At 39.0% G+C, this 14,408-nt stretch overlaps 1 protein-coding gene across 1 annotated transcript in view; it reads left to right on the top strand.

Moving 5' to 3' along the window:
• The window catches only part of skap2 (src kinase associated phosphoprotein 2), a 58,258-nt gene that overhangs the window by 2,880 nt on the left and 40,970 nt on the right, over positions 1 to 14,408 (top strand). The window contains exons 3-4 of the mRNA XM_066715630.1: positions 332 to 354; positions 4,215 to 4,316. Of these exons, the coding sequence (XP_066571727.1) occupies positions 332 to 354; positions 4,215 to 4,316 (125 nt within the window). The remainder of the gene's footprint in view (positions 1 to 331; positions 355 to 4,214; positions 4,317 to 14,408) is intronic.

The raw sequence follows: 14,408 nt of genomic DNA, 5'->3' as shown, positions 1-14,408 counted from the left end.
CCCCATAAGTAAAAACCTTTTAATAAATAAGTTCCTTTTTAGTGTACATGGTCTAATATTGTAAACTGTATCTTGAAATTTGCATTCACTGAGGCAAAATGAAGAACTTTACATACTTTGCATACATTTTCACCACAAAGTTTATTTTCTTTTCTATTAAAATATCTGTTTCAGTAGTGTTTTTAAACAATTGACTGCATAGATCTTGTTACCCAGGCTTATCTTGCTAGGAGGTTTGCTGATGTATCCAAAAAGGTGTCAATACAAAATGTATTGGTATTTATATATTTAATTTAAGAAATCTAATTGGTGTTGCTTGCATTTTTTGCAGTTATCCTCAAGACTTTGAAAAACGTGAGTATGTTTAATTGTTCAACATAACAGTTTTCGGTAGCAATAATCTCGCTACACATGTAGTCAACTTCCCTGTTGAGCTGAACTCCAAACCTTGATGGTGCTGTCACCCTCTACTGGAAGAAACCCTCATGAACACTTGCATTTGGGGAGATTTTTTTTTTTTTGTATTCAGTCTTCTTAGGCTTTTGGCAACAAGCACACTTCACATAAGAAGCAATACATTAGAAACCTGATTCAACAGTGATATCCATCCACATTTCTGTATTAAAACTCACACAAAAGGATTGTAGCCCAAGTACTGAGCATTTTTCAATTGCAAAACCAAAATCTTAGTCTTGCTTTGAAATATATATATAGTGCAAAATCTATCAAAGCTATGTATATGAGCAGGCCAATGGAGAACTATATTTTAAATAAAACAAACCCATTTTTATTTCCTCCTACGAAGTTCCTTTTTCAGCATATTTTTATTCTCCATTGTTATCCCATTAAAGGAGAGAAAACAAAAATCAAATGTGCATTATTCATATCTATTGTGAGTGTAAATGTTATGAACTTATATTTAGTAATACCAACAAGTTAACAAAATAACCCAAAAGAGTAGTCGTTTCGTGTTACTGCAATCAAGGTTCACGACCTCGGTCTGTAGCTGTTGGTATGAGGGTCGGGGTCGGAGGTCAAAAGCAGCCTCTGTGATTCTGTACGCAGCACAAGACGAGATGCTCAGACTGTAACCAATATCAGAGGAGGGGAGCTGACAGCGAGAGCAATGTAGCCTATTCGTTACGAAGAGACCTGACCAATACAAAGATGTCATGGAGGAATTTGAAAATTAACCAAGCAAAGCAGGAGATAGTTTTCTGCTCTGTGTAAGGAACACCCTGCTATGCACAGCCCTGTGTTTACAGCAAGCAGTCGAGAGCCGGCGCACTGCGGAAGCTACAAAATCGCTGCTGAGCTAAAGTTAATTACAATGGGGTCCTCGGTAGTTGAACGTCCAATTAGGTGCCTGTATTAAATATAAATTTACCGCTCGCTAATAAATACTGACCATTTGCCATTTTGAAAGGAACGTCTTGCAGTTACTCATTCGTCTGTGCTTCCCAGGGAGCTCAGAAAAGCCACTTTATTTGCACAGTTCACTCAATTTCCCTTTTTATATTCTAAGGGGAAAAACAAAACCTAGTGACCCGACCAAAACTGTCAGTGTAGTTGGAGGTGTGCACCGTGGTCCTGAGCTCGCTGTGCAGATAAGACCTTCACAAAGTGTTCCTCTCTGTCTTTCATGCTCAGAGCTTTCTGTGTGGAGATGGGATGGGCTGGCCTGGCCTGGCAGTAGCCCCTGAGCCCTCCTTAATCTCGCTAATTTCATGTTACCGGTCAAAAGACTTTGAAGCTTATAGATTACTATCGATTCGTACATCCACCATAGTAAATGGTTTAATAAATTTGTCTTAAGTGCTCAGAATGATGCTCATCTTATTGTCTTTAAAGAGAAACGTGGACAACATTCCCACTGATGAAGGCGGCAGAAAACAAATTCTTCATTTGCACTGAAAAGCATTTATTTTAGTTTGACTCCTCCTCTTGCGTTTGGTGCAGTTGTTTGTGTCTCGGGATCAAATTATCCAGGCCGCAGTTATTCTTTCGATCATTAGTATTTTCATTATCCAGGAAGAAACGCAGATCCACCCATAAACACTCTTCCATCCCCCGTTGCCATTGACCAAAAAATTAGACCGATACATATAAATGAACAAAGCCATACATGATGCTCTTTTATTGTATGCTTTTAATGTTAAACCATTTATTAAATAAGCGTTATGTGTACAAGATATTCATATTCTGTTTCAGTCTCATTGTTCTTGGTGCTTGCAAAGTTTAAGGACACCATTGGGGTCTGTTCAAAAAGCTGTTTGTACAGAATTTGGAAAAACCTGTGTGTTCAATTCCTTTACAAAAACAAAAGAAAGGGAAAAAAAAAAAAAGAACAGCTTTGTTTCATTTTTCAGTCATGCCTATTGAGTTGTACTGGTGAAAAAATACATCGCTATATTTATGGGATACATTTCAGGAGAATTTCAGACCTTTTTTAATACGCAATTTGAAATCCGTAGTGACAAACCTTTGAATTTACTAAACTAAAACTGTAAACCTGAAGTGAAATGGAAACCTGTTTGTGTTGGTTTTAGTAAATTCAACACAATGAGAGAGATTGTTGTAATATTTAGCAACTTGTATATAAAACAAATTCTTTAAATTTAAAAAGAGAAAATTATAACTGTAATAATGAATAGTAATCATATATATATGTCTATGCAGATTCAGAATTTTTAATATGGTCTAGTTTTAAAACCACTCAAATCAAAAGCAAAGCAACAATATTTGTATTTAACAAGGAAGGTCTTTTTGATAATACATGCCTGTATGTTTATTTAATTCTCTATTAGGAGCCGAGATTTTATTTTTATTTTTACTCTGAGTACAATAAGATGCGTTATAAATTATTTAAGAGATGCATAATGACATACAGATGCTCTTTCAGGCAGAGCGATTATCTCATGCTTAATCTGCTTTTTGATTCATTTTTCCAGTGCTCAGTGGGGGTCATTTCTGTAGATAGTTTTTTTCTTCTTCTTCTTTTGCTTTCTTTCTTCTGTCTGGAGCTCAACCTTTATTCACACAGATTCATCGAGAAAAATCGCTTTTGAATAAGATTTGATGTATGACTTGTGCTATGATATTGTCGTACGTTTCCACCGCTATCAATTACTTTATTTTATTGAGCAGTTGTGTTTGGAGTAGAATCTACTATAAAACATTTTTTATCTGGCATGTTCTTGTCTTTTACAGTCACATATTTTAATAATAATAATAATAAAAATAATAATAACAACATTATTATTATAATAACGGTAATTAGATATCATTACTCTAAAAAGAGTCTTCATTATCCCGCATTCCTGGTCATTACTTTTGGTCTCATTCATTATTCATTTTTCAGGTCTTTTAGTTGATAGACACTAATTGCCTAATTAATTGATAATGTTAGTCTTTATGAAATGAACTCCCATCCATCCAAAAAAAATAAAATGGATTGGGACGGGCAACGCTAATGTCTCTCGACTGTGTGGGGCTCGTTTTAAAATATCTTCCACTCGATACTGAGATTGACTTGGTTTCCCAATATTGACCCTTCGTGGTGTTGAAACAGCAGCCTTTTACAGCAAAGCTTAGTTTGCTTCCTTTGTATTTGTTTAAGCCAGATCCATCAATCTGTGTGTGTGTGTCTACATGGGCTGCGGTGTTTAATGGGCAAACTGCATTATCAAAATGGTAACCAGGCGACACAACATACAGTACGCGAGAGGGAACTATTGGAAGCCATTTAAAGCCTTGATGAAGATGGGTTAGGCCTGTCGAAACGTCGGCACTTTTCAGAAGTTATTCCGGGCCAATTCTCTAGGGTGTTGTGTGATTACTTTGATAATTAACAAAGTTCCTGTAAAATACAAAGTTGATTATTAAATGATTTAGTCCCCCTTGGAACGAGTGGAAAGCTGTTTCAGATGGATTTATTACCATATCAAAGCAGGCCTTTTAAAAAGCTTCTGGCTCTGCAACTTTGCAATGCATCTTTGGTTAAGTGTGTCTTGGTTAGCGTCCCTGTATTATGTTGGATGCAGGACAGAAATGGCTGAAGACTTTCGTTTGTTTGCCATTAAACAATGTAGCATGAAATGGAAAAACAACTAATCTTAAACATGACATTTATAGTGGAGAGTATATAAGGGAAGAGAATGTGCATCAACTTTAAAATTGTGCCGCACACTCACTTTTCTGTTTTTTTTAACCAGGAGATGTGGACGACATGGATGAGTTTGACGAACAGGACAGCAACGACAGCCTTTCCCAGCATTCCGAGCGCAACGACAAAGACGAGGAGTCCTGCTATGATGGTAGGTGATGTTTATCGTGGGGATCTTGCTCTGAGAGCTTCAGTGCCTGTCACTCCTGGAAGGGAGCCAGTCGGCGGCAGGTTAGTGAAGCTGGTTAAGCAAGTTGGAAGAGGAACAGGAACCGAAGAGCTCTCTCTAGTGGTGCGAACCGAGATCGGAGATTGCTGTGATTTGTATCCTGCGCCACGGCTGATAAATCCCCACCGGGTCCTTGGAAAGGCAAGGCACCCATTGGTGTAGTTGTTTTGGAAGTCTGTCAGCATGGGGATTGGATAAATGGCGGGTGGTTATTGTCCTTTTCTTTTTACATTTTAGTTCACAAGCATTTGTATTTTTTATAATATGTGCAATAGGAGATGTAGATTGAGCATTTTGTGTTGGCTTTCAATTGTGCCCTAAAATATCCGCCCTGCGAAACATGAGAATTCAGGCCAGAAGCCCAAACCGCAGACCTAAGATGCTAGCGTGAGGATTTGATGCATTTCTCGAGTTCCCATGTGTCCAGTTGGCCTTGGGATTTGCAGTTTGAATGATCTCGGGGAAACCCTGGCCAGATTCAAGCCCACCCAACTTCAGTAGCAGTTGTCCAGTTGTGTGCCAACCCTTTTGATCTCTCGTTCACATTTGGCTAATAACATAAACCCAGATCCCGGCCAAGAATCCAGGGACGGTTGGGGCTGGGCTTACATTCAGAGCCAAGGCTTTTACTGTTTGAGTCGCACGGGAGCCCCCACTAATTCTGCGTAATTAATAGTGCTTTCAATTTGGTATAACAACAGAATTATTATATTTTATTTTCAGTTATTTATTTATTTTGCTCCTGTTAGGCTCTCTGCATAATCCAGCCGATGCTCTCCTCTCGCAGTTTGTCTAAATGATTAGCATGTTTTAACAGCACTACACTATCCCTTTGGAAACATAAATTCTTTCTATTAAGGGTAGAGTGATAATTATGGCCAGAGTGGGATCAATTGAGTTCTCTCCATGTATGGCTAATAAATAAGCTCGCGATGTGAAGTATTCTCGCTTGAGTTTACTGTAATAAACATGCACTGTAAATTATTTTATTATCGCTGTGAATCCCCAGATAAAGAATCATACGGCTTCTGTTTTAGGAAGTACTAAATACAGTCGTTTTCATTCTTCCCTTTGGATATTGTTCATTCTGATGTTTCGGTTATTAACCCATTTGTGAAGTGTGGTCATTTTTTATTGTAGTAATAGAAGTTGTATAGTTTTTGTGGTGTTTTTTTCACATTTAATCAAATCTTATCAACTGCATTCATTATAAACTAAAGTAACAATATTACAAGATTTTGTTTATTACATTTGTATTTTTAACTTGTACAGTTATTGGGGAAAAACTATTTCTTTGTGATACACATTATTATATATTTATTTTCATGTTAATATAATGTTTAATTGCGTTCTGTCCTTGGCTTGTACTTCTAATATTTCCATGTCTCTGTGAATCTGTTTCAAGGGTTCCCAAAATCCCACCAAATTGTATTCCCTGAAGCCATATGTGTTTGGGTTTTTATGTTTTATTGGTTACAGTAGGAAAGAAACATCACTTCTCTCCTCTAATGCAATTCAGGGACATTTTGACTCGGCATCCATTTGATCACTGGCAGCAATTAGTGAAGGGCAAGGGAGGGTAATACATGTATTCACCTGACTCCGGCTCTGTGCCGGGCCTGACAGTCCAGGGAAACGAATACCCCGCGCCATGTGCCCTCGCGCAGACCCTTCCCATTTGCATACACTACAACGCCTGATTGATAGCAAAATCATAAGTGGGTGAACGCTAACAGCCAGAGTTCACCGCTAGGTTACACTGAGCTGATAACACTGGCTGAAGTTTTGATTTTCCCGTCGAACCTGCTTGCCCCAGATTAATGGCACTGTATCGAGTGAGGGGGAACCGCGCGACTCTGTCCGAGAGAAACGGATGGATATTCTATAATCGTGTCAGCCGCCTAATGCCTATTGCTCGAAAGCACACGTGGATCTCTGTTTCGGGGGATTTCCAAGCATTGATCCGAAACGGGTTCCGCTCTTCCTTTTCAACCTGCTAGACGTTAACTGCTATTGGTTTGCATTGATACCTCGTTGAGAAGTGACTGTTTCAGATAAGTACGCTTTATGAGGCCTTTGTGGCTGATCCTTCGCCAGTCTGTATTGGAAGCTGCAGAGATTAAAGATGGAGTTTATCTTCAGATACGGGTTTGCCAGCTTGTAATTGACCCAAAATGACCTGGGGATGCTTGTGCTGACTTGTGTGTTGTGGGTGTAAATACTTTTCCTCATATCAATAACTAATCGGACAATTAAGTGGGAGAACACATTCATGACCTAATTGCATGTGCATAAAATATCAGAGTTCCTGTGATGCTCAGTAGATAGATTTTCACATAATTTGACCAACTATTTTTATTAGTTTTTCTGCCTTTTAATTATCTTTTAACAGCTGAATCATTTGTTGATTTGGTAAAGATGACTCTTTGAAAATAGTTTTATAATTACTATTGTGCATTTCCAACCACATTTGACAGTGATTAAATTAGCAACACTAAAAATGCACACAGTTGAAATAATAAACTGTGTACACAATGCAGCAAACTGTTTAGCTGAAGTTTTTATTTTTCTCTAAATCCATTTTAAGTTTCCTTTACATTATAATGTCATTTAATTTATAATTTTGTCAAACACGAAATGTAAAAATACAGTAGCACGACATCTCAAAGAGGTGGATTTCTGTTATTGAAAATGCTCTCTGAAAACTTTACAAGGAAAAGTACGGATTTGCATTCGAAGAGTCGGCAAAACATTCTTCCAGGTTAGATAGCGACGCTTCTGTGGAGCAGCCGTTAAACTGATGTTAAATGTTGAATTTCAGTAACGGATGGAATAGTGCAGGGAAGGGGGTAGGTTATAAATCACAGATGTGAGGCGACTGGAATGTTCCATAAGACAGCGAAATGTGCGGAGCCCCCCCACCCCCGACTCATCCTGACATCCATGGAAGATACCGACCTTGAGGAAAATGTTTAAAAATGCTTTCAAAACATCCACTTTAAACCATAATTATATATATATATATATATATATATATAAAGAGAGAGAGAGAGAGAGAGAGCGCTCTGGAAAAAATTAAGAGAACACTGCAAAATTATCAGTTAGGTTTTTCTATTTATAGGTGTTGGGTAAAATGAACATTTGTTTTATTCTATAAACTACTGACAACATTTCTCCCAAATTCCAAATAAAAATATGAATGGAATGGAATGGCTGCCATACATGTAGAGATGCTGATTTAAGACACATTTGCAGTGGTCTCTTCATTTTTTCCAGAGCTGTGTGTATATATATAATATATATATGGTACATGTATGTAGCAGACTATAAAATCCCAACAACCACATCAACACAGCAGCAGCAACAACAAAGTCCTGGTCCTAAACTTAGATGTTGAACATAAAGCATGCAAACATATAGGGTAAGGGCAGTGTTTAATAAATGACTTTACGTTTCATGTGGAGAATTCTGGTTTCAGTTTTCCTAACCTTTAGAGAGGTTCATTTAAAAGAATGTATACACATGTCAGAGGGAAACTGACTCGGATGCATCCTTTTAAATGATGAATTTGCAGACTGTACTGTTTAGTTTACCGAGGTCCCCTACACATTTGTCAAATCTGAAGAAGTCGGTCTTCTGAGCAAGGGAGGGGGGGGTAGCCATTATCAGCTTTCATTTAATATCGTATGACAAACCAAATAGATTTGTTTAAAAACAGTGTAGCCTTGCAGACTGCTATCTGCTGTTTATGTAAACCTTGTTTAAGTTGGATAATAAACACTTGTAAAGTGCTGAGGTTCCTGTAGGACTTGCTAATATTTCGGATTCAGCTCGCCCCTCTGAGAAAAGCAAATTACTTTGGCTAAATGGGAGATTTGATAATACAGCCCTACTTAATTCTCTCCATAGTTTGCTAATGATAGCAGTAGTAACCATTTTTTTTTTTATTTTAAGTGTTTAGGAATAAAAAAAAAAAATTAGCCACCCCCTTTTTTTTCTTTTCAAAATTTTGTCCACCTTGTTCCCTTTGAAAGGGCGAGATCCAGCCTGTATTCCACACAATTGAAGAAGTTGGTTTCTTTCTATACAAGATGCAAATGTCTAGAAGGAAGAGTAATGCCACCTTCTTTTGCTTTTGGGGATAACGGGAGTTCTTTGACCTTTCCGTGATAAATTATGTAAAAGAAAAATATTTATATTCATTTAAAATATCCGCAGAGGAAAAACAGTCTCATTACCCAGTTTGATCAATTCGTAGCCGGCTGAACTGTAGCATATTGCTGCAGCCACTGGTTGATGGAAAGCGCTGAGAAGTGCCTAATGGTGACGGTGCTCATCAGAACCGGGTTCACCCAGCGGTCAACAACAAATAATTCAAGATTGTTTCTAAGTTTGCAGCTGGTGGAATTTGCTTCTTGCCCCAAGCCAGTGGAGCCGCACAGTTCGGCTGTGTGATTGGAAAGAAACGCATATTTGCTTCTTAGCAACTGCATTTACGCAACCGACAGAATTTATATGGCCTGTGAAGATCTCTGTTGTGATGGCAGGACGATGCTTTATTACGGGTTGATGGACAAAAGGCTTCTCTGGCTCGCAAAACAGACGCTTCTCTTTTTGAGTGTTGAGGTTATGTAAACATTTTAATAGTGGAAACTGCATACACTACAAAGACGGCCATCGTGGGCGGTGAATTTCAGTACTTTTTTCTCAGTTATGGCTTACTTATATTTATTTAATATTAATAGCAAGTTCTACTATTTTTATTTTATGATTTCACTATAAATGTAGGAAGTGTGTTCTTGAATAGAATGCTGTTTTGAATTAGTTTTTTTTTCTTCTAAAAGTTTATTTTATGACCAGGAACTCAGCACAAGCTTGCTCCAAAGTGAAATTTGAACAGCGAGTTGTTTGGTTTTTACAGGCCTTTCAGAAGCCCGTGTTTTATGGCCTTTCTAACAGCCTGCCAGGGATCCATTTTCAGGAGGCTGAAGACGCAGTTTATTAAAGTTGTCTTGCAAACATTGCACTGTTCGTAGTGATGACTTTTTCACATTTGTGGTTTCAGGCTATTAATACAGCTGTGAACTTCTGCCGCTGTGCTCTTTGAAATGCAGTAAAATCTCACAGCGTGACATGACTGAAAACAAAACTTTGCAGAATAGAGTCCCAGTAGGAACGCCAGGGTCTGTGCATGCCGAGCTGCTAGGGTCTGTGTTGTTGTTGGTGTGAATATCTGTAATACAGGCCGTCAGCACGGAGCAGTCACTGCGGACAGACAGGAGATCCGATTGATACACTCAGTTAAACATTTGTCTAAGGACAAAAACAAAAAATGGAGTTTAGCTCTGATTGAGTTTACCTTTAGCATTTTTTGCGAAGTTATTCACCTTTCTTACATCATATGCTGTAAGTATTAATAGCCTTTCTTCCCTGATTGCATTGGCTCAGAGCATGGCATCATAAATCTTTTAAAAGATGAATTTGGCTCCAAGAAGTCTGAGCTCTGAGTTTCAAGCTCCTGCACTGGTGCTACGCTGAGCAGCCGTCGCTACAGGCAACAACAAAGCACCCAGAAGGACTTTCATTGGAAAGTGTATCGAACAGTATCCTGTCTGTTACATTATATTGACAAAGGCATCGCAATGATAGACCGAGTATAAGGCTCTCTCCAGGAAGAACAACCTCTGCATCGCATATGAAATCTCCTGCAGGACTTGACCAAGAGGGAGGCTTGTCCCATTATAATTGTTAATGTAATCTACTTCTGATATGCCAATGATCTTCTAATGGGAGTTTCATAATGGAAAATTCTCCAAATCCTCTCCCAGTGTATCTCCCCAAATTTAAGCACACGCCGTAATTGTAACCGTAACCACAAACAGAAATTGTGCGAGGGGAATCTTCTTTCAAGGAAGCTGCTTCAAAAGAGTATTGTGTAGTCTAAAGTACCACCCAATTGGATTGTTCTAAAATGAAAACGATGGTGATGAAATGCAGGTGTGTGTGTGTGTGTGCTGGGGGTGGGGGAGTAATTCGACCACGATTTAAATACAAAAAGCAAAATACCCAACTTTGCGGTTTTCCCTGTTTTGTATATATTCAAAGGCTGCCTCCAGTAAACTGCTACAACAGCTCCCCGGGGGGCGGTTCACCATTTATTGAACGGAGAGGAGCCGAGCGGCAGCACAGAAATCCTTTAAGAAATCAATGGCCACGTGCCTCCCACCCCCCCTCGGCTGCTCCGTAAATTATTCATTATGATTTCAGATGTGCTGTAGCGCTAACATACTGGCGTCATGCGTGTTGCCATAAAAGCAGCCTCTCGATTCCTCGAAATGGTGGGTCTGCCTTGTGGGCGACAGCGCTTTGATAATTCAGCCTTCATTTTACACATGGGTGCTTATTTTAAATTGAGAACGGCTTTCATATAATGTGTTTTGAAAAGGCATTGGTGACCGTTCAGAAAATAGGCTGTTTGTCGGAGCATTCTTGTGATGTCATCGCTTTGACTCGGGCATTAGCAGAACATCTTGGTGTTCGTTCATTTTCTGTCACTCCAGTGCTATTCAGGAGTTTCGGCGCTAAATGTATTTTTATTTTTCTTGAACCATCTGTGTAACAATTAAACCCAGAAAATAACAACAAGAAAAGGCGCTTTTCCCCTCAAAGCGTCAAGCTGTTTCCGGGTCAGGAGACTGAAGTCTGCATCGCAGCTCAATGCTACCAGAATGGACCTTTTGTTGTGGCTGTTGTACTTTTCATCACCAACCTCTCTCTCTCTCCTGTGTGTGTGTGTGGTGGTAAACACTCGAGGAGAATAGTCTAATGGAGGGATGTTTAACGTCAAGTGGAGCACAGTGAACTCCACAGCCATGACTTAAAATAAAGAAAACCGGAGCTGTTATCATGGATTCGATCAGTGTGTGCGCTAAGGGAAACACTATCTATCATCGCAGACGTGAGGAGAGCAAGCAGTGTGTCAGGGGGCTGGGGCTTCATCACAGGACAGACCCCCACCCCCCCAGCCTGCCTTTCTTTAGCTCACTACACGGCAGCTGTGACTAAACATGTAAAATAGCAAGCTATAAACAGTCTCAAAATTATGTTCAAAAATATGAGATTCGTTTTTTATTTTATTTACAGAATTTGAACAAATAATGACACCAGGAACTGTAAGGTGAAAAATTTAACAATTTTAGTATGATCTGTGCTTGGCCATATTTATATATATATATAAAACATATATATGTTATACATTTTCGTATTATACATTTATACATTACATATTATACATTTATATATGTATAAAACATGACTGCTAATATCTTTTAGAATAAATAAATAAAACATAAGCAAGTTGTCAAGCATGTTTTGTTTGTTTTTCATGGGTTCACTCAAGGACTTGTGTCACAATGAGAGTGAGTCTGTTAATATGAAGTGTACAGATAAGGGTGAACAACATCTTTTTTTTTTTTTTTTTTTTTTAATTCATGGGGCTTCTCATTGCTGGTCTGCGCGGAGTTTGCTCAGAGGAGATGTGTATGGCAGTGTCCTCAATGAGAGACCGCTGTATACGGTTAACCTTTGGGTTCTATCGGTTCACTGTAAAAGAACATGAAAGAACATGCGTGCATTCTAGGTTTTTGTTGTTAACGTTCAGTGATGGAATACAGTTCTTTTAATATGTCAATAATCTACCAAAAATGTAATATAAAGTAAGGCCTGTTGATTCATGTCTCACATTGTGTTCCTCATAATTCCCTAATTGCTCATCAGGTTTGAGGATTGATGCAGATTTGGCTAACGAAGCAAAACACTGTTTCTTGTCAGAAGAGAGACTGAGAGTTGCCTTGGCATACCATTCGCAAAAATGCCAAACTAGAGTTATTTTACGCTGTCCCCCAGCCCTGTGATTATCCCGAGCTTTAATTGTTTTTGTTCTTTTTGTGCACTTGATTTTAGTGTTGTCTTTGGAAGAGTGAGCTATCGTGGTTTCATCCAAATATTGGCCAGCTATTAATCATTGGTGCAAATATTGTAACTCAGTCATGAAACCGAGACCACATATTGCACTGGGATGTTTGAATACTTCTCCTGACCGCGCTCCACAGATCCCTGGATTCAATCCCATTTATTACATGGTATTTACTGTACTCTTCAGCAATAACCTGGTATTCTTGCTGCAGTCATTCTGATGTATTGTTTCGATTCTTTTATTCGTCCTTTGTTTTGTGTTGTTGTTTATGCTGGATGTGAAGGGGTGTGTGTGTGTGTATGTGGTAACCAGAAATGAATTAATCCATAAAATAGGCACCCAGTGTTTCATCAAATCGATGTGCATAGTATGCAACATTAAATGCTACATGTTCTGTAATGCATCTCGTTCGTTTTGTTTCTTTGAGTGGAAAAAGACTGTTTTTGGCAGAGAGAAATAGGCCTGTATGTAATATTTCATGACTGAAGGAAGATTTACCTCCCTTAGTGTGCATAAGCAGCTTCAGAAAAAACTAAACGCTACACCCATATCTCATACATTATCCCGTCCCCAGAGCTTTGTGTATCGGGGTTAAAATCAGATTATACACACATTTCAAGATCATCTCTTTCAAAGATCTTTAGCATTCGTCAGTGGGATGAACTGTGAGAGAAACCCAGATCACAGCGTCCACAATGATCAGTTATTAGCGATCTATAATATCATTTGAAAGCATACATTTTTTCGCCCCATGAAATGCATTTCACTTAATAGTCGGGGAAAGCACTTTATTTATTTCAGCTTGTTCGTGTAATGGCTTCCTCGAAGAGCCTGGTTCTGACTTAGTTTTTACTTTAGGCAGGAGCAACAAATAAAAGAACGATCAGGCCAAAGTGTTTAGGGGTCGCTGTACAAAATGTATCTCGTAGGTACTATTTTTATTTAATCTAATTTCACCCCAGCACTTATGAGATAAAAGCTTTCATCGTGAAAACTTATTGACATAATTGTTTTTAGCCAATCCAGCATCGCCCAGCTCCAGTGATATGAAGCGACACGGAAATCAGTCTTTCTACATGCAATTATCTATTGGCTGGAGGTTCACCGCTAGGTCAGCTTGATTTTTTTTTTTTTTTTTTTGTGGAAGGAAAGATAGAGCTCTTCAGCAAGCACAATACATACATATGTATATTTTGCATCCAGGTAAGGAGGGAGAGAGAGGGAAACAAATCAGGAGAGGTGAAGGAGGAGGGGAGTTCTTAGCTTCTAGACCTGAGTAATTAGGGTGTATGAATCCTTAGACGATTCAGTCAATAAAGGTGTTTAATGATAGTGTGAACACTTAGAGGTGATGATTAATTGGCCCAGGCACTTTGGGCTGGCTATTGTGTGTGCTGTAGAACATACTGGCCATCAGCTGGCAGGCATGCAGTCTTGTAAAGGGCTTTCTGCTCTGACACTGGCCATATATCATTGCAGCTGTGCCCTTTGATTACTGGGAGGGCTTGCGGAGTGATTAATAGGCAGGATCAATGTTTCTGCCCAGCACATGACATTTGGTCACAAAGCAACCATATAGTTATTCCCCTTTGGCACAACGCTTAGGAGGAATGAAGGATGAGACCTGCCAATTTGTAGCTGAAGAGGTTCCACTTTATAAAATGAGTCAACTTTGACTGTACAAAATTATTCCCCATTGAAATAATTAGTGCAGCATTAAACACAATTAGAAGTAAAACTGTAGGAGTGTGCTCGCTGAATCCGAGCCAGATGACAGATGGTGTAAGCCTTGATATTTGGCTGCAGACAACAGGCAGGAGTTATATTTTTGCTGAGGAGATGGAAAAAAATATATACATGGAGGTATGATAAACCCCCCTCCCAGTTTCATTACTTTGATCAACATACACGGGTTGTGCGGAGCTGGAGTAATGGGCTGTTTTTTTAATTATGCAAATGGTGGAAGGATGGGTAGTTACTGGGTAAGTGCTAATGGTACCCCCGCTCTGTGGGACGTCGGTGAACTCCGCCTCGAAGGG

This window comes from Amia ocellicauda, chromosome 10 (genome assembly GCF_036373705.1).
Source record: "Amia ocellicauda isolate fAmiCal2 chromosome 10, fAmiCal2.hap1, whole genome shotgun sequence".
Taxonomy (NCBI): domain Eukaryota; kingdom Metazoa; phylum Chordata; class Actinopteri; order Amiiformes; family Amiidae; genus Amia; species Amia ocellicauda.
This window is presented reverse-complemented; position numbering and strand designations above follow the sequence as displayed.